The sequence below is a fragment of the Macrobrachium nipponense genome, chromosome 40 (genome assembly GCF_015104395.2).
Source record: "Macrobrachium nipponense isolate FS-2020 chromosome 40, ASM1510439v2, whole genome shotgun sequence".
Taxonomy (NCBI): domain Eukaryota; kingdom Metazoa; phylum Arthropoda; class Malacostraca; order Decapoda; family Palaemonidae; genus Macrobrachium; species Macrobrachium nipponense.
In genome coordinates this window covers 58423359-58450519 of record NC_061101.1, presented here as the reverse complement: position 1 = coordinate 58450519, position 27161 = coordinate 58423359, and the positions used below count along the sequence as shown (strand labels likewise).

The 27161-nt window shown below is 47.9% G+C and overlaps 1 protein-coding gene across 1 annotated transcript in view; it reads right to left on the bottom strand.

Moving 5' to 3' along the window:
* LOC135212182 (T-cell immunomodulatory protein-like) overlaps positions 1–27161 on the bottom strand; it is a 178362-nt gene that overhangs the window by 83816 nt on the left and 67385 nt on the right. The window contains exon 3 of the mRNA XM_064245627.1: positions 18670–18766. Coding sequence (XP_064101697.1) covers positions 18670–18766 — 97 coding nt within the window. The remainder of the gene's footprint in view (positions 1–18669; positions 18767–27161) is intronic.

The window sequence follows — 27161 nt, the reverse complement described above, 5'->3', positions numbered from 1 at the left end:
TGATGGTCTGTCACTAGTTTCGATAGCCCCCTTCTCCAGCATCGATCTATTGCTAGATGGAGAGCTTGATTCATGATGGGGTCTCTGTACCTGGCCGTCAGTTCCCTTGGGATGGTCGTCAAGGGAGGTCTTTCGACGAAAGGGATGAGGTAACCTCTCCTCAAAAATAGAAAGGGTCCAAGGATCCGCCCCTTTTTTGGGCCCAGACTTCTGCAAACTCTAAGAGTCTGGCGCCCACCGTTGTTTGAAGGACTTGCAAGTTATTTGGGGGCTTTAACAGACTTGGCAAAAGTCTTACCCTTCTTGAAGGTCTACGACCTCTAAACTAGAGGTTCTTGATGAAGACGCCCCTCGAAAGGGTTCTCGAACACTTGCCTTTTCCTTCTTAGCCTTGGTAGGGAAGGAAGGGCGAGGTTTTCTTGCCGACTGTGCCAAAAGGTCCTGGGTGGCTTTGGCCGAAAGTGATCTCGAAATGTCCTGCACTCGATGTTTAGGGAACAACTGAGCAGACAGAGGAGCAAACAGCAAAGAAGACCTCTGGGCATGGGAGACAGACTTCGTTAAGAAGGAACAATACACAGACCTCTTCTTCACGATCCGGCCCCATACAGGGAGGCGATTTCACTCGCTCCGTCTCTTACCGACTTGTCCATACAAGACAAAAACACACATGAGATCTTCTGGCGAAAATGACTCTGGCACTTCAATTTTCTTGGCTAGGACCCCCAACGACCAATCAAGGAAGTTAAATACTTCTAGCACTCTAAACATGCCTTTTAGCATGTGATCCAATTCATTCATTGCCCACGTCGTCTTAGCAGAGTTAAGGGCAGTTCTCCTTGTCGAATCTACCATGCGCCGAAAAATCCGAATCAGCCGAAGACAGTAGACCCAATCCTAAGGACTCTCCTGTTTAGTAACCAGAAACCAGCGGCGTCCTGATAAACTTCGAAGGAGGAAAAGCGAACATCGTTTTCACCCCGCTTCTTCTTTGGAAGCCATCCAGGAACCAAAACTCCTCAGTGCCTTCTTTCATTGAAAGAGTTGCTTCATCCTCGACACAAGAAGAACTCTTCGCTGTCTTCGCCGTTGAAAAAAGTGAGTGAGGAGAAGGAGGAGCCGTAGGAGTAAGGGAATCCCCAAAAACTTGCAAAAGTAGCTCTGTAAGCTTCTTGGTAGAAGGACACAGCAGCAGAAGTGTTCGGTTCCTCATCCGAACCTTCTAGGACGTCTTGTCGAGGCGAGCGCGGAAGATCCTTAGGTGACGAAGGGATCCTATTAGGAGTTGAGCGAGAGGTGGTGAACGCCCTCTCTTAGAAGAGTTCACATCCATGGAGAACGATGAGAAGATCTGGGTTGTCTACGATGAGACTCCCTCTTCGAGGTAGACTGAATCTCAGCTGAAGGAGAGGTAGGGCTCCTACTCCGAGAATCCTCGGAAACATCCACAGGGCGCTTACGAGGAGGCAAGCGCCTACTAGACTCTTTGCGCCTATCCTGAGGCGAGCGGCTGCCAGGAGAAGAGCGCCTATCAAGAGCAGAGCGCTTGCGCGGCTCTCCATACCTGTCCAGTTGCGTACGATCAATGGAAGTTCGACTGGAAGGCGAAATGCGCCTACTAGGAGAAGGCTGCTTGCGAGACTCTTGACGTCTAACAAGAGGGAAACATTCAGGAGAAGGGCGCTTCAAAGCTAACGAGCGCCTACCTGAGAAGGGCGCTTCCGAGATTCCTGGTGCCTACCAAGAGACAAACGGTCAGGAGTAGTGCGCCTAGAAGCGGGAGAGCGCCTACACGGAGAAGGGCGCTTGAAAGACTCTTGTTGTCTGCCCCGAGGAGAATAATCAGGAGTATGACGCCTTAAAAGAGACGAGCGCCTACTAGGAGATCGATGTGCAGTAGGCTCTTGGCGCCTACCTTGCGGGGAGCGGCTAACAGCATGCCGTCTATCATGCACACGACTCCTACCAGACTCTTGATGCCTGTCAGGTGAGAAGTCACGATCCGACACTCGAGCAGAGTGACATCTGGAAGAAGAACGCCTACTTGTATAAGGGCGCCTTCTAGGATCTTGAGGCTGCTGAGGAGAAGTCTCACACGAGGGAGTTGAAGAAATAGCGTGATGAGCAGGTGCAGTGCGCTCACCGGAAGCGGGAATCCAATCTGGAGAAAAAACTTCTTTCTCCATAGAGGCGGTCCCTACCGATGTTTGGCGCCTTGACGTCGAAATGAGAGCCAGGCGAGCGAGGGCGCTCACGCGAGCCCCTACCTTCATAACGAAACCTCCCCATATGAAGGAGAACCCTAAAAACAAAAAGAGGAGAACGATCCTCTGAAGAGCGGCGCCTAGATCTCTTGATCGGAAGAGAAACGTTTCTTCTTCCTACGTGATCTAACAACTGCTAGAGAGTCTGCTAGCGCCGTGATCTGAGCTTGAAGTCCCGCGAGTACTCTCGTGAGGAGAATCTTGTTGTTCTTCCTCGGAAGCAGGCGCCGAGCACGGAGCACGAGAAGAAGAACGATCACAGGATTTCTTGGGTTTCTTCGCCTCCACCGACGATTCTTCTGGGAAAACCTCCGGACTAGAAGCCAAAGGACTGCAGGGAGCCTTCCAAGCCCTCTTCAACGGGCCCCGACGCATCCGGGGAGTTCCAACCTCTCTTCGGAGAGGGAGAAGACGAAGAGGAGAAGCATTGGCGTAGGAGCTCCTTCTTGTAGCGATCCGAGGCAGCCTGGGAGTGTAACTTCAGGATATGCCGAGGGGAAGCGCCTGACCGGTGGGGGTTCATCCCTAGCCCCACCTGCACTTCGCTGGGGGTCTTTGTAGTCTTTCGAACTTTCCCTACTCCCACGGTAACTGGGAGTCTGGCAAGAGGTCTAGGCCCTAGAGGCACCAAGGAGCCACCGGTCCGACGCCACCCCTCCACAACACTGGGGACACTGCACTAATCACTAACATCTCCTTACCTTCCAACTGACGAATCTTCTGATCCATAGAAAGAATCGTGGCTCTCAGAGCTGCCGCCTCCGAAGGCGAATCTTCGGCTTCGGTGCGGGGAGCAGGGGCTGCAACTTGGGAAGAAGTTCTAATTCTACGTTAGTATTAGGATCCCACTCCAACTTACTCATTCTAAGATCTACTAGAACTTCTAGAGGAAGCCTTACGTACTCTATCACGTTCCAACTTCCTAACATAAGAAGAGAGAGCCTTATATTCTTCTTCATTCAATCCCTTACATTCACTACAAGGGTTAGCAAAAGAACATTCATTCCCCCTGCATTTCATGCAAACCGTGTGGGGGTCTACCAAAGCTTTCGGCAACCTCACCTTACATCCTTCATTCACGCAAAACCCTAAACAAAACCGAAGTTTTAACTACTGAATCTAGGTCAGACATCGTTAAAGAAAAATCCAAATCAAAATCAAACGCGGTCCACAATCAGCGTATGCCAAGCCAAACAAAGCAAATACGTCACCAAAAGAAGTCCAAATTAACTCCAGGCAAGCGAGAATCGAAAAACTATCGAGGAGGAACCGACAACAGTTGTTATCGTTCCCGCGACAGAGAAAAATCTGACAAGCAAACGGGGAGTGGTTCGTACATCCGCCACCCAGCGGCGGGTAAGGTAGACCACCCGACCTACCTGTCGCGTGTGCCGCGAGATTTGAAATTCTGTCGGGAACGTCGGAGACTATAGCTAAGTATATATCTGTCAGGGAAGTTCATGTACAAAATTAAGCAAGTCAAGTACATGAAGTACAACATCTTAAAGGTACAGTTGGGGTGAAAACAACAACTGCACTAAGAAATAAGTTAAAGAAGCAGGCCTGTAAGGTGGAAGATAGCTGATCAACAATGAAATAGTAGACTGAAGTAGTAATGAGATAGAGAGCAAGAGTACAACGATATATTTACATTCAGCCGGCACTAAAGGTATTTTCCTGGTTAGGGAGACATCTTGCACACCAAATGGCTTCAGCACAGGATAATCTACAAGTCAAATATACTGCAAAATGGCATTCCCTCACCAAAAGCAGATTCTTTAGTGCTTCTCACCCTTCAGTATCCACTTTAGCCATTTCTTAAAAGATTATCTCTCGGAGGTCTCATGGCTCAGAGCATGATTGAAGAGATTTTTCTCAAAGACTGCCTAAACACTCCAGCCTATAACCATATGAAGTCTCCTCGTATCTGCACATCAAGTTTTATGGGTTTTGCTTCTTCTGGCCATTGTCAGTTTCCAACCTTTGCCCAACAAGGGTTACCCACAGCAGTGTTTCATTTCTTCAAATAGGAGAAAGATGAAGGAAAGACAGGAAAACGGGCGAGCTCCACAATAAGAGGGAGGAAGGCAAGCATTGTGCATCTTCTCCTTGCCTCTAGCTCCTGTCTAAAGTCTCCTTTGTTGAAGCAGTAGCTTTGCTTGACACCTCATGGGCATCTCCAAAAGAAAGGATTACCACTACTGGAGGGTCAACAGCACTGAGCTCCTCACAGGTTCAGCAACATCAGAGGTAACAGTTGATATGGTACAAGTAGGCTTATTATTATACTGTAATTATCATTAGTATTTCTTTTTTTATCTAGTCATCCTGTTTGATTGGGTGGTTGTATCCTGCCTTCTTAGGAATCCATCACTTTTCTCAATATGTGCACTGTTTCTAGTAGCACACTCTTCTGGATGAGTCCTGAAACTACCTACTTAGGCATTTAGTTTTTCCATATTCCTTTTCAGGGATCTTGTGATCATGCCTAGTGTTCTGATGATTAAGGGTATAATTTCCATTGGCATATCCCAAATACTTTTTATTTCTATTTTCAGGTCTTGATTACTTATACATTTTTTTCTTTCTTTCTCATCTACTCTGGTGTACCATGGTATTGCAACACCAATGAGATACTTTCTTCTTGCTTTTGTCAATCAGTGCCAGATCTGGTCTATTGACACGTATCACCCTATCTGTTCTGATACCATAGTCCCAGAGGATCATTGCCAGATCATTTTCTATCACTCTCTCAAGTTGGTGATCATACCACTTATTACTGCAAGACAGCTAGTGTTTCTTGCACAGGCTCTAGTGGAGGGCTTTTGCTGCTGAATCATGCCTCTTTGTACTGGTTCTGTGCAAGCACCAGACGTTTGCCTAACATGTGGTTTATGGTCTCATTTTTCATAATGCACTTCCTGCATATGGGTGACATGTTATTTCCATCTACATTCGTATTGTTCTTTGGACATACATATCTGGTTCTCAGGGCCTGATCTTGTACTGCTGTTAGCATGCCTTCTGTTTCCCTCTTGGGTTCTCCTCTCTGTACCCATTCCCATGTTTCATTGATGGCCAGTTCTTTAGTCTGTCTAATGTACTGTCCATGCATTGGTTTGCTATGCCATTCCTCAGTTCTGTTTTCCATTCTCCTGTTTCGGTATATTTCTGTGTCATCGCTGCTTTTATCAGTCCTTCCTATGCACACCTTCGCCACTCATCTTCATTGGTTTTGAAGTATTCTATGCTTAGCAGACCCCTCCCTCCTGCCTTTTATGTTTTGTATGGTCTGTCTGTATTTGTGTATTGTCATGCATTTCTTAGTTTTCTGGTCTATGCTGCAGAGTTCAGCCTTTGTTCATTCTACTACTCCTGCGCTGTATCTGATTATTGGTACTGCCCATGTGCTAATGGCTTTTGTCATGTTTCCGGCATTGAGTTTTGACTTGCGTATTGCCTTAAGTCTCTGCATAGTATATTCTTTCCTGATTGTGTCCTTCACCTCCTGGTGTTTTATATCCTGTCCTATTATTCCAAGGGATTTGTATCCCGGCTCATCTATGTGTTTGATATTGTTCCTATCTGGTAGCTTTATCCCTTCAGTCCTTGTTACTTTGCTTTTTTGTATGTTGACCAAAGCACATTTTTCTATTCCAAACTCCATCCTGGTGTCCCCACATACAACACTTACAGTCTGGATTTAGGGTACCTATTTCCTTGATGCTTTTACCATACAGCTTGGTGTCTTCCATGAATATCAGATAGTTAATTCTGTTGCCTCCTTTCTTGATTTGGTACCCAATATCCATCTTCTGCAGTACTTTTGTCGAGGGAATCATGGCTACTCCTGATGTTAACCTCAGCTAGTTTTATCCCAGAGCTTGTAAATGTTGTATTCCAGTTGTGCATTGTATTTTCTAGGAAACTAATGGTCTTTTCCTCTGCCCCATATATTTTCAGGCATTCTATTAGCCATGTGTACAGTATCATGTCAAAGGCCTTCTTATTACGTACAGTATTGTTATTCAAAAGATGAGCCAAAGAATAAGGTATTCTTTGAAAAGAAGTAACGAGAGGTAAAGGGAAATATAGAAACAGATCATTATTTACTAAAAATGAAAGATAAGTTAGCAAATTAATTGAAAAAATTGTAAATTATTAAACTACAAAGAGAACTGTATTAGTGTAGTAACGCATTGCTTTTTTGCTTGAACTTTTGAAGTTCCAATTGCATGGCATCCTCAGGGAGAATGTTTCCTCAGTCCAACAGTGAGTAATAAAGGACCTCTGGAACTGTGAAGTTTAACAGCAAGGGACATTTACCAGGTTGCTCTCGGCAGGAAAAGAGAACAGGGATCAACTGTGAATGTGAAAGATCTCTAATAAAATACAACTTATGAGAAATTGACCAACAAGATACCCTTTGTCGATGGTCCAAGCCATAACTGATAATACTAGAAAACAGAAACCAACTACAACTTTATCAAAAAAGATATAAATCTCTGGCTAGTAATGAAAGGACAAATCTCCTAAAACAGGTTGCACTGATTTTAGCACTTTTATAATTATATTATATGAACCCTTATGTACAATACCTAACTTCCATATGGCATTTGCCAAAACTTTCATTAGATGTTACTCAAAAGTAAGATATGAGTCAAAAGTTATACCAAAAATAGTTAAGAGCTTCAGATTCATTCAGCAGTCCCATCCAGCTGAAGGGGAGGATGGGGTGGAAAATCTGTACAAGATCTACTATCCGACTCTGGAAGAGAAGAGATTGATGAAGAAGCCCCACCCTTCTCGTGAATCAAATAAACTCCCGAAGAAGGAGGGGCTCCATTACAAACATTAGCCTGGTGGCCTCCCGATACTTCAATCGACGAATCAATGGAAGAAAAGGAAGGAGACACAGGGACAACGCTACCATGGGGGTTGACTACTGCAGGAGATGAAACATCGGGAAGAGGCGAAAAACCTTCCCCAAGTAGGAAGAGTCGAAACCCTTCGATGTTCTCTCTCGCCATAAAACGACCTCAACTGCTCCTTAGGGCATGCCCGGCATTCTGTGCAAGGATTCATAGTAGTACAAAAATTAGAACGACACCTACTGCATGTTATGTGAGGGTCGGTGGCTGCTGGAGCCAGATAACGAGAACACGGAAAACCTGGAACTCCGGGGCACACACTGACGCCGAGAAGGAACAGAAGCAGCCATATCATCAGTCAAACACACACACACACACACACTAAACACAAGCGAAACGGGCAATGAACCGGTAAAAGGCCAAGAGAGGTTAACACGACTCTCGCCCAGGTGGTCAAAAGAAAGACTGATGCGTGATCATAGGTATGGTCTTCGACCATCCTTCACCCGATCTACGCATGCGTTGCCAGATATCACAAGACTCCTTGCTTTCATCTGTTTTTTAACAGGATCCAGCTAGGCGCAAGAAATTATTCTATTGCTAACACCAAAGGTTTGTTCGCGTATAAAACAATAGTGATTTTGTTTTACTGGAGTTCAGCCTCATACCCCATTGACTACACAATTCACTAATCTGCTCAATGTCACGATTGAGACTAAGGGCAGCTTCATTTCTTGTAAGTGGAGACTTTACTACACCCACAAGTGTTGCATCACTGGCATACTGAACAATCTTGTTTTCCAGGCCAACAACCATATCACTTGTATACACTAATAATAACAGTGGACCAAAAACACTAAACTGTGGCACTCCAGACACAATTGGTCTTGGTTCTCTGAAGATACCATCAACAGAAACACCCTGCTGTCTACTTGTAAGGAAATCTTGAGGTAATCCTAAAACATATCCACCGACTCCAAGATTCTGAAGTTTATAAATAAGTGCCTTGTGATTTACCAAATTGAAAGCAGCACTAAAATCTATTTGAATTACTCTACACTTAAAACCCTTATCAAGGTTCTCTTGCAAATGGCATGTCAAGTCTAAAGAGCATCACAGGTACCTAACTGCTTCCTATATGCATAATGCATACTGGCTATCAGCTAACAATCATTTAGATTCCACATACTTATACAGTTGTGTAAAAATAAGTTTTTCTGTAACTTTGGAGAAGACAGGGAGAATAAGAATTGGCCTGCAGTTACTGTAGTCTCCAGATATGCCATTCTTTGGAATAGTCACTGTATTACTAAAGTTGGGGTCATCCGCACAGATACTACATAAACCAAAACATCTAATGAATCTACTAATCTTGGGAGACAACGCCATAGAAACCTTTCAGAAAAACAAAAGAAAGAAACTATCAGGATCTACTTCATCAAGATTAAGAATTTTCTTAACATCCAGAGCAAAATGCAAATTTTGTTAGAATAGGTTCAGGGAGAGACACATCATCAGCTTAAATGCTTAGCTTCAATAGCTCGATGAGGAAGTTCTGCCTTTTCTTTAGGGATAGTAACCAATGTACCATCCTCTGTTAGTAGTAGTCTCCATGAATGTACCATCAACCCATGACTGGTCATTAATCCAGAATTTGATGACCTTTCTTGGGACACCCTTAGCTAAAATAGGCGCATCAGCATTTCATTTAACTTTTCTTGGGATCTGGTTATAACATCAGAAATATTAAGTGCTTGACAAGCTTCAATAATGCGATCCTAATTGTTTATGGATATTAATCAGACCATTTTCTCAATGGTGGCATTAGGAATATACTGATTGACAGATAAGTCCATCTCAATAGTGCAATGATTGAAAGTGCCTATATATTCACAGGTCGTGATCTTGACGATATAACTGAAACAACTGTGAGTAATAGGTGTAATCTATTATACTAAAAATACGCATGGATTCCTCAATTAGCTGGAAATACTATATCAGAGGATTCACAGACCTCAAGTGCAGACCAGCCTTGATGATCATTGAAATTTGAATTAAGCCACTCACTGAGCTTTGCACTGCAGTCTCCACAAACAACCATATTTGGATTTCCGTACACAGCAAATATGTAAATATTGTAGAACTTAATACACATCATTAGAAACTAAGAACTTCATGCCAACTACACCCCAGGTTGTCTTGCATGTAGTTTCCCTTCTGCCAAGAAAGTGACGCAAACATTAAAGGAGCAGGAGGAGGTTTGGGGAAGGGAGGAGGGAGAGGTTAAGCTAAAGCTACTCACCGTCTTCCTTTACCAAAACCTTCCCGGCAAAAGTGTGGTAAGGGTGGGGATCTACCTAACTGATGGCATGATGGTCCAAAAGGATTCGATGATGCCTTTCAACTCCATTAAGCACACCATTATTCATGATAAAGCAAACAAAGAACTCAAAAATGACAATTTGTCGAAAATTGCATTTTTCCTAACTATACAAACCTGAGGTCCTTTAACAATAGGAAGGTAACTAGCGGCAGCTGGGACGGTCGTAAGCTTCGAACAAGGGGAGAACGGTAGTTAACTGCTTGTCCGATCGTGCGCGCGCCCGCGCGCCCGAGAGGTGAAGAATCACTTTTGCAAAAAGTTGCAGAGTGAGGGGTGGCATGAGGTGGGACTATATGTAAAGGACCTCAGGTTTGTATAGTTAGGAAAAATGCAATTTTCGACAAATTGTCATTTGTTCCGATACGTAATACAAACCCTCGGTCCTTTAACAATAGGAAGACTCACTTCTTGGTGGGAGGAATCTGAGTCTTTTTGGTGAACAGACTGGTGTTCGTCCAACCCTGGAGTGCCTCCCTGGTCGTAAGAAGCAAAGGGCAAGGGAGGAGGGATCCAAACCCTCCTGTCCGATTGATCGGGGTGTGCACCGCAGGATCAATGGTCAGACCTCTGGGCCAAGTACTAAGAGAGGAGGCGAAGCGTATCTCTTCGTTACCAGCAACGCAAGAACTTGTTCCTGTTTGCAGAGACAATCATAAAATGATGGGTTTGTCTCAAATTGGCATCCACTTCCTCCCCCTTGTTGGAGGAAGTGGTGGATATTTACTCCTATCCCTACTGAAAGGGATAGGATGGTGCTCTATTGAGTAGCTCACCTGCATCTTCTCGCCTATACCCAGCAGGGTGACGACCGTGTACCTCTACCCAGAGGTAGAGGGAAGAAAAAGATGGGAAGAGGAGCCAGTCACACTCTCATTCCTCATCCATTCTTACGGTCACACCAGGACTCGATGCTGTTCAGCCTGCGAGGGTCTGGGTTAACTACACAACGTGTTGAGCAACCACCACGGTTCCCAAGGAAAAAGATCCAAGGAACTGTGGGCAATATCCCGAAGGTAGAAGGAGGTGCATGCGGTCCGGTTGGACCAGGCGCCTGCCTTCATTACCTGCGCCACGGAGAAGTTCTTGCGGAACGCGAGAGAATGATGAAGAGGCGTCCACACTCATCCTGGGTGTCGAGTTTCTTCAGACAGCTCCGTCGCGCCTTCACAGGGACAAAGCAGCATATAGCCTTCGTATCGGAGGCGGTGAAGTCCATTAGGGAGGGTATTGTGAAGGACTCGAACCAATCGTCAGTTACCGAAGGGTTCTGAGTCTCGCTACGAAGATCGGTACGAAATCGAACGTCACAAATCCCCATCCCTTTGTGCTTGACTTCTCAAGAGAAGTCATGCAGTTACCCAAGACGAAAAGAAGGGATAGTCGTATGACCTATCCCTCTTCTCGACTTGGTTATGTACAGTACTCATACTGACAAGCTATTAAGACGAAGTAATGATTGCTCTGGAACAAACTGAACTAAGTCCACAGCATAGTTCGTAACTGACTCGGGCGCTCTGACAGCTGCCGACTGACTGGTTCGGAATCAGTAGAGGCAAGTTGTCCAAGCATCCGGGTAAGTCACGTGACCTTCGCCCTTTAAAGAGTTATGCTGAGAGACCAAACAAATAAAATATTTGTTAGTCACCGATGCCGGACGGCGCGGCGATGATTCTCTTAATGCATAAGCTCAAAAGGCGAAAGTCAATTGCCTTCAAAAGACCGAGGTCCCTGATGGCAAGAAAATCTCATAGACGTTGAATCTCAGCTTAAGGAGAAACAACACTATGTGACGTTGAAGACGAAGGTAGGCAATGAATGCAACCTACGTCTTCCAGCTGAATCGAGAGAAGGAATCTCAAGATTCTAAACCTGTGCTTACAAATGACTGAAAACGCTAACCGCCATTTCATTGCTGTCCGGTGTGCAGTGAAAGCGGGCGTTCTTCAGTAATGAAACACAGGGGAGAGCCGCCTGAAGAACTGCTTCTCATGGGCTGAACGTTTGGAAGTAGAGCTGGCAGGTGTGGGAGTAGGCGATGTCTTTCAATACATCTGCTAATCCAGGTGAACAATGATCAATTGCACACCGCCGAATACAAGATATTTTGAGGACAAACTCAGATTCCGCAAAAATCATTCGCATTATCGAGATACGACGCCAGCAAGAAGGACTATTACAGAATTCTGTTACCGTGCGGTAAACAGAAAGATGAGAGTCGAATAGATATCTCTGTTTAAAATTCTTGCAATACCGAAGACGATGAATACTAGCGTCACAGCAGTAGATGGTCATTCATGTATGCGAGAATCCCCGTTAATCAGAGACTTAAGTCCGTGATTGTTGGGCAGAGATACGGTTGGTATTCAATCAAAGCAGGTGAGAAAGACATAACCAACCGTCTATCTCGAAGCGGCAGCTGGTACTGAAATGCCTCGGGCAATTCAATACGCAGTAGCTGACTCGTCATCCTGAGTTGCCAAGTAATCCTTTCCACGAAGGAATGCGTTCGGCTAGAACCACCGAACATAAAAAGATATGCTCGAGCAATTATATTTATGCGAAACGAATTTCGGTAAATATAAAAGCTTAAATGGTGTTGTTGTGACAACACCATAAGTATATAAAATTGAAACTGGAAACTCCTGGGAGGTTGCAGGCAACCCCGAGTTGCAGTTCAATTAGAATACTTTTTGTCTAAGTCGCAATCCGTAGAATAACCAGGATATGCGCCTACCCCTCGGACCATTCAACTGCTTAGCAGAATCATGTCGCGAGGTTAATATACGTAGTATATTTGTAGGATTCTGAACAACGATCTCCATCCTAAATTCTTTCCTTCAAGAAAACAAAATAAGGATTGGAGATCGACCACCTTCGGTCTCTATCAAAGAGGAGTGAAGAAGTCTTCCTCGAAGGAAAGCTTCAATGGTGAACAGAATACTAAGACGATAGTTCAAGCCAAACTGGATATTCCCGTCCGTTCTTCTCTATTCCAGGTTGGTCGCCTACTGTGAGATAGTCTTCTTTCAGCAGCAGTCTTCTTACTAATGCTAGAAATTCCAGGAATTCGAGCATAGGCGAGGTTCCCGATTATCGTGTAACATATCGGGGATTCTCGTCTCGCTCACTTTGGACCGTGGTCTCGCCTAAGTGTTTGGAGATCGTAAGAAACTCGAACACTGAATGCGCTAGAAATTCCGTAGAATTCTATGCAGTCTGCGAAACCCCCACCGAATTCGTCAAACGATATCGGCTGGTGGTCCTCTCGATTCCCGTAGAAATCGAGAATGGGGCAGGATCCCTCCTCAACGACCGGGGCTTACGTCAGGTAGGACCCGAAGGTCCCCCCGGTAGCGCAGTCCCCAACGTGGGATCCTACAGAGAAATCTCTGTAGGATCCCTCCCCTTTCCCTCGTAGCCGTAAGGAGAGAGGGAATGGGGGAGGCAATTGGATACTCGCTCGCCTTCCCAGTGGAACTAGCAGTTGGAGAAGAGTAGGAGCAGCCATCGCCTTGCGGCGATGGCCTCTTAGTCTGGGAAAACGTATCGTCAGGAGAAAACATTTTCCCGAGGAGGGTTACGAACTCTCACTGTCGGTAAGGGTCTGCCGCCACTGTGAACGTCGTCTGGGTGGGGCTGATCGACACCTGACAGGAGAGAGCCGATACCGTCCTCCGACTCATTCCAGTCCTCGTCGAGGTCGAAACCTATCAGGAGGACCGAAGGAGTATTTAAATACGGTGTCCGAAGACACGTAGAAACGCCGCTGTCGCAGTAGAGGAGGTGGAAGTAGCTTGATCGACTGGCCAGAACTGAGAGAGCCTTCTTGTCCGGAGACGAGAGACTCTGGTTCAAGACAGAATCGGCAAGCTCCGATCGCGGCAAACCCACCGTCGGTTTGGGGTTCCCTCTCGGGCCCAAAAACGACTCGAGCAGAGACATGGGGGCTCTGCTGGTGGGAGCGGCGATCCTTCCCCAGGTCGTTGTGCTGACGAATCAGTGCAATAACCTGGGCAAAGTTACTCTGAATCTCGGAAGTTACAGCGTCTTGAGGAGTGGGACCGTCCAGTCCCTCCAACAAGAGCAGCTCCCAAGACCCTCCTCCTTCAGAAGAAGGACCAGCAACAGATCCTTGACGGTTGCCTCCAATCACTTGCGCGTACGTCCTGGCTGGTCCTAAGACCATACCTGGCACGTGCGGCGTCGTGACGGGATCGTGAGCGGCGCATCTCTCACGATCACTCCTATATACCTCGCTCTTCCTGGCGTATGCCGAGGAAAGTTGAGGTATCAGAGGACAGAACTGACGCTCCCCCCACCCCCCCCCCCCCTGACGTCGCCTCCAATCACTTGCGCGTACGTCCTGGTTGGTCCTAAGACCATACGTGGCACGTGCGGCGTCGTGACGGGATCGTGAGCGGCGCACCTCTCACGATCACTCCTAGCTACCTTCGCTCTTCCCGGTGTAGCCCGAGGAAGTTGAAGGTAGTGGAGAGACAGACCTGACGACTCCCCCCCCGCTCGCTGGCAGGACCAGCGTACTGTGGGGGGCTGTAGCCGATCACCAACCCGCGGTGGGGATCGATCTGCAGGCCTGGCCGTGCCGCTCACTCCTGTAGCGAGTGGCTCGACTGAGCACGTCGACCCCAGTCCCGTGCGTCAGACGAGCTGCTGCTGGTTACCGTATCCGCCCGGTCCCTGTGGGAGCGGCGGTCAGGTGACCTGCAGAGCTCACTTTCGCGGTGAGACCGGTGAGCGTCCTCGCGGCACGTGAAAACAAAACCGCTGGTACCAGCCGAGGCTGGTACCGTCGGTCGAGGGGACCTGGGGGATTTTTAACCTCTTCCCAGCCTCAACCCGTGGTCGGTCAGAGACCGTCACGTCCACACCGAGGTACCGGCTGGTCGCTACGAGAGCGGCCGCTGGCCGGGCGAGAGTCACCTGAGCGGCTCTCGACAGTCTTCTGCTCCGTGCCTCGGTCATGACGCTGAGCGAACTCAGGCGTCTTAACTTTGGCTGCACGGTCACCCGAAGGAGACCGTACACTCGGAACTTCTCGCGGACGAGAAACCGAGCCGGTACCTGGCTTAGCAGCAGAGCTGCCAAGACCAGGCGAGGGTGTGACCAGCGGTAGCCAGCACATCCTTGGTCCCCGTCTTCTTCTTCTTCTCAGAAGAGGAGACTGGGCCCCGTTCCCAAAGGAACAGGAGGACCAGCAGAAGAACCCCCCGTCATACCGGAAGTGAGACGAGCCCCCTTCGAAAGTTCCCGAAGGAGTCTTCTTATGGGGAAAACCCCGGTTACCAGCTGGTCGCTGCGAGAGCGGCCGCTGGCCTGGCGAGAGTCACCTGAGCGGTTCTCGCCAGCCTTCTGCTCCGTGCCGCGGTCTTGGCGCCGAGCGAACTCTGGCGCCGAAACTTTGGCTGCACGGTCTCCCGAGGGAGAGCGTACACTCGGGATCTCCCGCGAATGAGAGACCGAGCCGGAACCTGGCGTAGCGGCATCGCCGCTAGCACCAGGCGAGGAAGTACCAGTGCTAACCGATACTCCTCTGGTCCCCGTCTATCTCTTCCTTACGGAAGGGGAGACGGGCCCCCCCCTTCCCCCGGATCCCGGAAAGGAGCAGGAGGACCAGGCATAAGACCCCCCGTCCCACCGAGGTGGGACGGGCCCTTAGAAGTTCCCGAAGGAGACTTCTTAGGGGGGGGAGGCAGCCTTCTTCTTCTTCGGCTTATGGGCCTTAGAAGTCGAAGGGGAAGAGGCAGCAGCAGAACGAAGACGAAGATGACACATTCCTCTTCTTCGTCAGCTCACGCAGGACAGTCGTCAGGTCCTCCATCCAGGCCGGAGTCGGGCCTATTGCCGAAGCAACACGGCCCGACTGCACCTGTCCGGAAGGACCTGGGACTGGGGAAGACACCACCATGGGCCAAGGACCAGCATGGACAGGCGCAGGAACCAGGAGCGACAGGAACAGCAACCAGCTCAGGAGCGGCAGGAACAGCGGCAGCGGTAAACACAGAAGGGACAGCCAAGCCAGTAGCGGGAACCACATCAGCGGCAGATACGGCAGGCCCAGCCATCGCCTCATAGAATCATCGGCAGCCAGCGGGAACCTGGGTACTGGCGGCCGGTCCAGGGGCGAGCTGCTGGAACAGCGGAAGTCTGGGGCAGGCAACAAGAAGACAACACAGGCGGCGGCGGCATACCCCTCCTCGGTACGGCGGCGACCGGCCCTAGTAGCGGCAGACGGCGTCACCGACACAGCATGGGGAGTGTAGACCAGCGGGGGGAAGCAGCATAAGCGGCCGTGAAGGTTGTAGTGGAGACCGCTCCAAGGTCACCGCCCCAGACCTCGCTAGACGCTGCAGCAGATCGTGGATGCTAGGCACGCCCTGCAGCCGCAGTGGCCCATACCTGTCCAAGGTCGTCTCCCACGGATGTAGCACTGCGGTAGCACAGACAGATTAGTAGGAGGGGTTCCCTCACGCACGGGGGGGAGACAATGCCCCACCCCGAACGCAAGAAGACCCCAAATACAAAATACAACGAAGAAGCTGAGCGGGGGGCAGGAAAGAAGACGAAGAATCGGATACCAAGGGAGTCGCGGGAGAGCTTTCCGACGACTTCCCGGCAGACCTTCGCTTCCCCTACCCCCGCACAGCAGTGAAAAGTAATATGAAAATGAAACAGAATACTGCACTTGCGATTCACTTCATAGAACTTAAAGGGGAAAGATCAATTCCCGGGTAAGAGCGGAAACTTGATCCTAATAATAAGATCATCACAAAATATATATGAAAAATGAAAACAGAATACTGCACTTTGGCGATTTTCACTTTCACATAATTAAATCGTAAGGATTAATTCCCGGGTAAGAGCGGAAATTGATCCAAAATAAAATTTGATGCAACTAATAAATGAAAATGAAAAGAATACTGCATTGCGAATCCACTTTCATTGCATTCTATTCATACAAATAAGAGGCTCGTGCCGAGCGCAATCACGCTCTCGGCAACGAACGCACAGGGCAAAAATATAATGAAAAAGAGAACTTACATCTTTCAATTACATACTTTCGCCCAAAATACATGACTCGGCGCGAGTGCGCCCGCGCCTCGGCACCGAGACATAATTCCAAGTCAATTTCATGACAAGAGCGGAAATCGCCGCATCTACGGCGATAGCTCCATGTTAATTCATAATTAAGTAATGAAAATGAAAACAGTGTACTTACAGTTTCATTTTCAAGTCAAACAAACCATTAGTAGAAAACACATATAAACAAAGCATACGACGATGAAGCGGGCAGAGAGCGATGACGAACACGTCCTTCACACCCGCGGCCGAAAGCAAAAGTGATTCTTCACCTCTCGGGCGCGCGGGCGCGCGCACGATCGGAAAAGCAGTTAACTACCGTTCTCCCCTTGTTCGAAGCTTACGACCGTCCCAGCTGCCGCTAGTTACCTTCCTATTTGTTTAAGGAACGGCACAAGAAAAAAAAAAGGGGGGTTTGTATTACGTATCGGAACAAACACAAGTTTCCTCTAGCAGTCACCAGGAGCACAGCATGAAATCCTTACTTGAAGGTGGCAGAAGACAAGTGCTTGGTGAGGGCAGGTGAGAGTATTCCCAAACTTATTTAACTATGTATCTTGTTACTAAGTTTCAGTGACCTATTCCAGCTAGCACTGAGGAATACTCTTTCATAAAAGATGATGCTGGATGTCTCCATAGGAACATAAATGGATTTATTTAGCCAAAACAGACAAAAGGGATGCTCAGTGGTGCCAGAGGATTATTTTTTTAAAGTCAAATATTGATGTGCCTGGGATTTTGTGTCACATGAAATGGGTTATATTACAATAATAGGTTTGTGATGAAACTAAAGATAAAAACATCATGCTAGGATAGAGCTCACTCAACAAATGAGAGTTAGTGACCGCCAATGCCTTTTAACTTAAAAATGAACATATAATTGTTTTATTGTTTTATGCCCATATTAGCATCTTCAATGTTCCAAATGTTATCACATCTTTTATCTGACAATGATGTCACTTTTTATCCAATGTTTCTCTCTCCTACATCACTCTGTTTTTAGTAACCTTTAATAGTTACTTCAGTTCTGCTACTTTGCCAATTGTGAATGCTTATGATTATTCCAAGACCATAAAACTTTCCTTAAGTAATACCATTTATGGATAATTCTTTGTAAACAAACCTACAGCATACCCTTGGGGTGTGTCCACAATAAGACACCCTTAGGGTGCATTCCCATGATAAGACAGTGCCATCAGGCAAACACTCCTACCAGATTATAATGGGAAGCAGAAATGAGCACCAATGATTGAAAAAGCACAAAAACAATGGATGCTGATGTGGCAACAAAGTGCTACCAGGTCTAGCTTAGACCCAAGGTCTTTTTACTCATTCACTGGGTAGACTAGACAGCAAATTTGAAAACCTGTCCACAAACAGGTATTTGATTCATTCAGAATATGGCCTTGGGAATTAGTTATTCCTGCCAGAGTCCAGTGTAGCAAAAATTCATTTCCATGGTGTTCAACAAGCTTAAGAGGAAGTAAAGAAAATGGCACTGCAGCAATTTATGTAATTGCCTTTGGCTGCCACACATTGATAGAGCTCTTTAATACTGTGATAAGAATGGTTTCATGGTTTTTTCCATCTCTGACGTCACCAGCACTCTTCTTGCTCCCCCTTGCAGTCAGGTAAAAATATTTACTGATGGGCACTGTCTGATCATGTACACACACATTTGTCCAACTCACACCTGGAAATTATCGTATTACTACATATTGTCCTGAAGATGATCTTTCTACCACTTAATCTTTTTTGCTACTGAAAATGACCATGTTACTATGTTACTTAATTTCTAAAGTTGCTCCCTTTGTAGTATTTACTGTTACTAAATTAGTGATCTAGCTTCACCACCATCAGTTCCCAGGTTACTGTAATGCCAGACTTACATTGCTGGTCTTATGTATTCTCCAAATTTTTGGTTAATTCTCCCAATTTTTTTTTTTAGTTAATATGGCAATGTCCCACTCTTTTCTTTTCACTGATTTATGTGATCTCCTCAGGACACAAACACACTAAAATATCTGTTAAATCTATTAAGAACACTCCTTACCTGTTTCAAGATAAGGATTTGGCTGAGCTGGTGGGGGTACAAAAAACCGGCTGAATATCACACCTGGGGCACCATCTTCTGGTGACATTGATAATTCCTGAATCCAGAAGAGAGCCAAATTAAAGACCTATTTCCTTATTTGTAAATATGCATTCATTTTCTTAATTTATAAAGATAAGAATTTTGAAAAACAATTACCAGAGGAAAGAAAATAACAAAGAAAAGACAAATGGCAGTTCTGTAGACCTCGTTACACTCTTCATGAAGACTCATCTAGGCTAACCAATAATGGACCTTCCACAGCTGGTGTATCAATTCATATCCCAGAAAAGGCAGTCCCGGTGTTTTTAGGACGGGGGTTCTGTTCTTGTCCCATGTTGTAAGCCAAAAATTGTTGTTAACCACAATATCAGGGCAAATCGTAAGAAAACCTTATTTTTAATGCTTTGGGTGCATTGAAAACTATGTAAACTGCATTTTTATTGCATTTTTCATTAAAAAAAATAACATTCAAATACTACTGATTTATTTTGCCTTTTTGGAGTAATATTTCTTCCGTGTGATCGGTGTCATGAGTGTCATAACCCTGGAACATGTAAACCAGGAAATGATTTCTGATGAAATATCTGAAAAAAAAAAAAAAAAAAAAAAAAAAAAAAAAAAAAAAAAAAAAACAGTCTTAATCTCGGAAGTTGTAAACTGGGACTGCCTAATAATAATTTCTCCATGTCCGTCTCCCTAAAAAATCGCAAATTCTTAGTAATTTGTATTTTTCTTAGCTATACTTACAACAAACTACTACCGTAGGAGAATCCTGGATGTCAATCAAGTACCGACCGGAAAAAACTGGATATTTCTTCCCGTACCCTTAGCAAGGTACTTGCCACAGGGGTCGAAGATCCAGTCTTTTCCACACCTCTAATGCTCCTGTCCTCAGATATGCGGGGAAGGTAGGGAGGGCTTAAAAACTCAGTAGTTCGGGTTCGGGGTAAGTATAGCTAGGAAAAATACAAATTACTATGAATTTGTGATTTGTTCTGACGCCGTATACTTACCCTGAACTACTATTGTAGGAGACTTATTCTTTAGGAGGTGGGAGTATCTAGGGACGGGGAGGCCGAGTCTAAGGTTAAGGGTTGTTTCTCCCGGGAGGAGGGGGACCCGCTCCACCAGATTAGGGTGCAGGGGGGGTCTGCCGACGGGGGAAATCAACCTGGCTCGCAGGGGAGGGGAGGAATCATCCACCAGAGTATGTAATGCAATGGTTTGTATAATATGATACATACTTACTCATCTCACCTGTATATACGAGGGATCCTGACACGTACGCTGAAGGCCCAGGAAGGGACGAAGGGGAAGGGGGGGTAGGAATACAAACACACCTGGCAGGACTAGACCCTCTGTTGACCTGCCACCACCTAACCAATCGCAAGAGTCTAGTGACCTTCTAGTGCAATCCTTGAGGTAATGGGGCAGTAAAGGTGGACTGCCTCTTCCAGACCCCTGCCCGGAGCACCTGGCTGACGGCCAAGTTCCTGGTGAAGGACAGGGAGGTGCCTATGCCCCTGATGTCCTGGGGCTTCGCACCCTGAGGGTGGGGGGAAGCCCCGCTCCCTTGTAGGCCCTCTTAATGGTTTCTCTCAACCAGAAGGAGATGGTGTTCTTTGAGATCATCATCTTTTCCTGGCCTGTGGAAACAAATAGGTTCTGAATCCCCGGGCGGAGACCCTCCGGCCTGCTGAGGTATTTCCTCACCGCCCTGACCGTTCATAGAAGAAGGTCCTTGGGATCCTCCGACTTACGCAGAGCCGGTATGGAGAACTCCACAAACCAATTGTCCACTACCAACAGGTTCTGGGTCTTGGCCACAAAGGAGGGCACGAACCTGAAAGTGAGGTCCTTCCAGCCCCTCAAGTGGGAAACCTTGTAGGAGAGGCCGTAAAGATCACCCATTCTTTTGGAGGAAGCTAAGGCTAGCAGGAAGACCGTCTCGAGCGTGAGCTCCCTGTCCATGAAGTCCCTGAGGAGCTTGAAGAGAGGCTTCTTCAGAGCGTTCAGGACCCTGGCTACGTTCCAGCAAGGAATCGCCAAGGACCTGGGGGGGGGGCAGGCCTGCTCAAAGCCCCTTATTATAAAGGAGAGGTCCTAGAGTTACCCAGGTCTACACCCCTTTAGTAGAATACCTGGCTCAACGCTGCCCTGACCCCTTTGATGGGCGCAATGGAAAGTCCCTTGTCCTCCCTCAGGTGGACCAGGAACTCCACAACATGGGGGATCTTAGTCCATAAGGGGTCCAAGTCTCGCTCCTTGCACCAGGTCCCGAACAGTCTCCACTTTGCCCGGAAAAACGCCCCAGAGGACTTCCTCAGGGACCCTGACATGTGGGAGGCTACCCTGCGGGAGAAGCCTCTCTTGTTCAGGAGCAGCTCAATAGCCTCCACCTGTGAAAGCAGAGCGTCCAGGCCCTTGTGAAACCTCTCAAAGTGGGGCTGCCTTAGGAGGTCCGGTCTTCGGGGAAGCTCCCAGGGGCCTTGGATGGACAATTCTAGGAGGTCCGGGAACCAGTCCCTGTCTAGCCACCGGGAGGCCACGAGGGTCATGACGGTGCCCTTGGAGGTCCAGAGTCGGTTGAGGACCTGTCTGAAGACCCCAAAGAAAGGGAACGCGTAAAGATCTAGCCTGTCTTAGGGGTGCTGGAACGTGTTCCTAAACTGCTGCCGGGTCTGAGACTGGGGAGCAGAATACCGGGAGCTTATAGTTCAGACTCATTGTGAACAGATCCATGGAAGGGGCCCCACATCCCGATCAACTTGGCCGCTACCACAGGGTGTAGGGACCACTCCGCTCCCAGACCTACCCGTGTCTGCTGAGCCCATCTGCGATCACGTTCCTTTTCCCCAGAATGAACCTTGCCGTCAGGGAGATTCCCATGTTCTTCGCCCACTCTAGGATGGCCTCCGCTAGGGTGCACAGGAGGCGTGACCTCAGACCTCCCTGCTTCTTGATGTACGCGACCATACTGCATTGTCGCATGCATGCTGCCACCCGCTTGTCTTAGTCTGGTCTCGAATGATTGAAGCGCTTTGTGAATGGCTAGGAGCTCCAACCTGATGATGTGGAGCGCCAGCTCCCGCTCAGACCACGCCCCCACCACCCTCATCTGTGACTGTGGGTGGGCTCCCCAGCCCTCCTTCGAAGCGTCCGTGAAGAAGAGCATCTACGGAGGAATATCAAACAGCGGGACCCCCAGCTGGTGATTCGACTCATCTAGACACCAGCACAGGGCTTCTATCGTGGGTTGAGAGGGGGCTACCAGTTCCAAGGGGCTCTTCTCAATCGAGGCCCATCTGTCCTTCAAATTCCATTGGACGGGCCTCAGCTTCAGTCTGCCCTGAGGAACCAGCTTCTCAAGGGAGATGAGGTGGCCGATGAGTCTCTGCCACTCTCTCGCCGGGAGGGGAGCAGCTGCCACGAAGGGGCTCGCTACGTTCCGTAGTTGTTCCAACACGTTCCTCTGACAGGAAGGCCCCTGGCCTTTACTGTGTTTCCAGATCCATCCCCAATTACAACATCCTGGTGGAGGGCTCCAGGTGAGACTTCTCCCATTTCAGGATGATGCCTAAATGACTGCAGAGGTCCAGGAGCTTGTTTCTCTGCTCCTTCAAGAGTTCCCTTGAGGAGGAAAGGAGTAGCCAATCGTCCAGAACACCCTTGTGAAGACCTGCTGCGCTGTGGACAGGCCGAAGCAGAGTCCTGAACTGGCATGAAACTCCCTCCCACCTTATGCGAAGGAACTTTCTGCTGGAGGGGTGTACTGGGATCTGAAAGTAAGCATCCTTGAGATTGAGGGACAGCATGTAGTCCCCTTCCCTCAAGGCCGCCAGAACAGAGCAGGGGGTCTCCAGTTTGAAGTCTGTCTTGAGGACATAGGTGTTCAGGATGGACGATGGGGTCGATGACTGGTCTCCACCCTCCTGAAGCCTTCGCCACCAGAAAGAGGCAGCTGAAGAACCCCGGGAGTGATCTAAATAAAACTTGCTGGAGGGCTCCCTTCTCCTAACAGAGACAGGACCTCCAAAGAAGTGGCCTCCCTGTGAACGAGGATCCGAAGGCGGAAAGCCCCGCTGTCAGGCTCCCCCATCATGGGAGGTCTCTCATCTAGGGAGGGATCCGGTAGCCGTCCCTGAGGACCTGGATAGTCCAGGGATTGGCCCCGAGATCCTCCCAGAAGCGGCCGCCCTTACCTCTCCGAAAGGTGGAGGGCCTGGCTCTAAAAGGAGGAAGGGGCTGAGTTCTCTGAGAACCCCAGCCTCCTGAGGTGGATTCTATTATACTTGAAGGGGGCCCCGCCCTGAGTCTGGATGCTTGTCTAGGCTTCTGAGGTTTCTTGGCTGTGACGGACAGCAGGTTGTCTGAAGGAAGAAGTAAATGACTGAGTTCTGGCTAGCCTTCCTCCAACGTTCCAGGGCCTCCTCCACCAGGCGGTCAGGGAACAGGGACTCGCCTGATCTCAAAACCCAGTTGGTCCACTGTGTGAACAACTGGGTAGTAAGGAAACCTAGCGACTTGCCCCCCGACCGAACTAACTCCTTGAAGGTGACCAATTCACCTTCATTTTGTAGGTCATGCTCTGTTGCCGAGCTGACAACTGCGCCCGTCCAGTGGTCGAGCCACAACGTGACATGGATGGAGGTTCCCATGGCCTGCTGAGAAAACAAGACAGGGCCTGCCAAAAGCTTCTCCTCCGAAAGGCCCATGATAAGGGCCGTGAGAGGCCCTTCCACCGACTTCAGAGCTAGGAACATACCTTCCGGGGCGTATAGCCTCTTCTGTCTGGCCTTGGCTGCCAGGAGGAGCTTCAAGGAGCCCTGGGCCCTCAGGAAATTCTTGGACCCAGCAACAACTTCCTCCACTTGCATCAACACCTCAGCAGAGTACGGTGCCTGGGGAAGAGACAGGGACGGCTTCACTTCTACCTGCCCCCAAGAAGAGTTAAAGTATATCTTAGTTTTACCAGACCACTGAGCTGATTAACAGCTCTCCTAGGGCTGGCCTGAAGGATTAGATATTTTTACGTGGCTACGAACCAATTGGTCACCTAGCAACGGGACCTACAGCTTATTGTGGGATCCAAACCACAATAAATCAAGAAATGAATTTCTATCACCAGAAATAAATTCCTCTGATTCTGCGTTGGCCGAGCTGGGATTCGAACTTCGGACCACCGGATTGGCAGCTGAGCGCAAAAAACACTCGTCCAGCGAGGAACTGCCCCCCGAAGAGCCGGTCCACAGCTAGGACCTTCCTGGAGTCGGAAGAGCGGAGGGCTCCACCAATCCGTTCTTCCTCCGGATCACTTCGAGTAGTCTACAGAACACCGAGCCCTACTCCATGGGGCCTTGGATCTCCAGGGGACTCTGCAGACTGGTCTGCATGAAGGCCTCATCCTCGAAGTCCTCACAGGTTGTGGAGGGACCCGCCAACGGCTGTGGCGAAGGGGGAGGAGAGGGCTGTTGGGTAAACCCGGGGTCTTTTATTGAGAACTGAAGCGCCTCCGAGGGGGTGAAGCCCTGCCCGAGCCGGAGGGGCTGTCATGGGCCACCCACCTGACAGGGGGAGCGGGGAGAGGGAGCGCTCCGCTCCGAATGTGTGTCGGGCGAGAGCAGAGGATCCGAACAGGAAGGAGCCCGGCTGGCTCGCGAGAGAGCTGCTAGTCACCAGAACCGGCGCGTGATCCACCAGGGCCGCAGAGGGACAAACCCGAGAGAGAGCGGGGCACCCCTCATGAGGAGACCCCGCAGGGCGGCACGCTCAGGGACAGACTTCGGAGACCGGGTGGTCGGGGAGCAGTGGCACCTACAGCACAAGCCGTCCTGGTGGCCACCGCTCCTACTCAAACCCCTGTGGTCCCAGCTACGATGTGGAGATCTGGACTATCGGTCCAAGGAGGAGGAGTAAGACCGTCCTCGACTCCTCCCATAGCACCTCCTCTTGGAGCGACAGTGCCTTCTACGAGAGGACCTATAAGAGGAACCGTCCGAAGAGGACCTATCCTCCGAAGAGACATCTCTTCTCACCGGGAGCCCGCTCCACTAGCGAGGCCTGCTGACCCGGGTGGGGGGAAAGAGGGGCCCAAGAACGGGAACACCTCCTCCTGCAGAGGGAGACCTGCCTGGGGTACGAGACCATGGCCCGGGGGGGACCCCTGAAGACACCGTTGGCTCACGCCGCCTACCTGGGAGATCCCCCACCTCCGGAGAGGTGGCTGGGATAGCAGAGAAGGACAAGGACAGACCCACGGGGACACTGGGTGTACCAACCGGAACGCTCCACTCAGGAAAGGGGACACTGCAGCAGGAGGCAGATTCTTGGCACGCCACTACCAGCACATCCATTGATGGGGCGCCCTGCAGACCACCACGCGTCCAACACTTTTGAAGAAAGGTGGTATCATCCAACAGCACGTTTTGTGGGGGCAATGAAATGGACTCCTAGGAGCGGGGGCCCGGCAACAGACTCACCTAGGTTCCCTCACTGGGAGGGGACGGGGGAAAAATCCCGACGCTCTGCTGGGGAATCCTGAAGCGGAACCGGAGACGGTGAAGGGCCTCCAGGCTCCCGGCTCGTGCTTCTACTCCTCGGAACTTGCGAGGAAGACTTCTTGGAGGGGGATCAAGGCTTTTTCTTCCTCTTTGTCGAGGCCAGATCCCATTGATACTCCATCCACGTGGTGCCCTAACCACACGTGGCCTTGCACGAACAAGGGCGGCACCGACACTTGCTACATAAAGTGTGAGGGTCTATCTTCACTGGGGAGAGAAAAGCCCCAAAGGCCCTGCCCTCAGGACCAGGGCAACGCCGTTGAGAAGAAGCCTCCATCTTAACACCGAAACCAACACACACACACAGGGAAACGGAATGGTAATGGACGACAAGCTGAAGCGGGTGAACGCTACCACGAACCAGGAAAGGACTGGAGACTGAGTCATGGGTCAGGATCTTTGACCCCTGGGGCATGTATTTGGCTAAGGGTAGGGGAAGAAACAACCAATTTTTTCTCGTCGGTACCAGATTGACATTCAGGATTCTCCTGCGATAGTAGTTCAGGGTAAGTATACGGCGTCGGAACAACTTAATTTTTACTATTAACCCTCTTATGCCTAAGCCCTAAAAACCAAAACGTCTCCCGTATGCCGAGGCAGTCTTGGAGTGAGCGCGGAAGCAGAAAAAATAATTTTTTCAAAAAATCACAGCGCACTTAGTTTTCAAGATTAAGAGTTCATTTTTGGCTCCTTTTTTTTTGTTATTGCCTGAAGTTTAGTATGCAACCATCAGAAATGAAAAAAAATATAATTATCATATATAAATAATGCGATATATGGCAGCGAAAAAAAAAATTCATACATAATTGTATTCAAATCGAGCTGTGCGAAAAACAGTTAAAGCTAAAGAGTTAATTTTTTTTAGTTGTATTTTACACTAAATTGCAATCATTTTGATATATAACACATTGTAAAACGATCAAAGCAACACAGAAAAAATATTATCACAAAATGATGCATGAATTCGTAACACGCTGACATAAAAATTTTTTTTTTCAAAAATTCACCATATATCTAAATATTGTTCTAGTGACTTCCAATTTGTTTCAAAATAAAGACAAATGATTGAATATTACGATACTGAAAGAGTTTTAGCTTAGAATTGCAGTTTTCGACCATTTCGGAAGAGTTAAATTTGACCAAATGTCGAAATTTTTATATATATATTTTTTATAAGCGAATATTGCAAAAATGAGAAAAGCTACAACCTTCAAATATTTTTTTTTGTATTCTTTCATGAATTTGCGCATATTTCATATATGAAACTCTATAAACGCCTAATATGAAAAGGCGCAAAATATTAGGAGAATGCTGCGCACGGAGGGAAAGAAAATTTTTTTTTTTAAATTCACCATAAATCTAAATATTGCGCTAGACACTTCGAATTTGTTTCAAAATGAAGATGAATGACTGAATATTACTAGATTGTAAGAGTTTTAGCTTACAATTGCGTTTTTCGACTATTTCGGTAGAGTCAAAGTTGACAGAACGTTTTTTGGGTTTTTTTTCTATTTATCGTGATTTATATGCAAATATTTCAAAAAGAGAAAAGCTACTACCTTCAATCATTTTTAGTTGTATTCTACATAAAATTGCGCACATTTTCATATATAAAACTTTATGTAACGGCTAATTTTAAATGGTGCAAACATTTCGACAATCGCACAAAAAAATTTATTGGAAGAGTTACCGCACGGACGTAAGGAAAAAAAAAAAAGTTTTTTTTACATAAATTCACCATAAATCGAAATATTGTGCTAGGAGGGACTTCCAATTCATTGCAAAATGAAAGGTAAATGACTGGAACTAATTACTAGAATATAAGAGTTTTAGCTTTACAATTGCGTTTTTTTTGACCATTTCAGTAGTCAAAGTTGGCCGAAGGTTGAA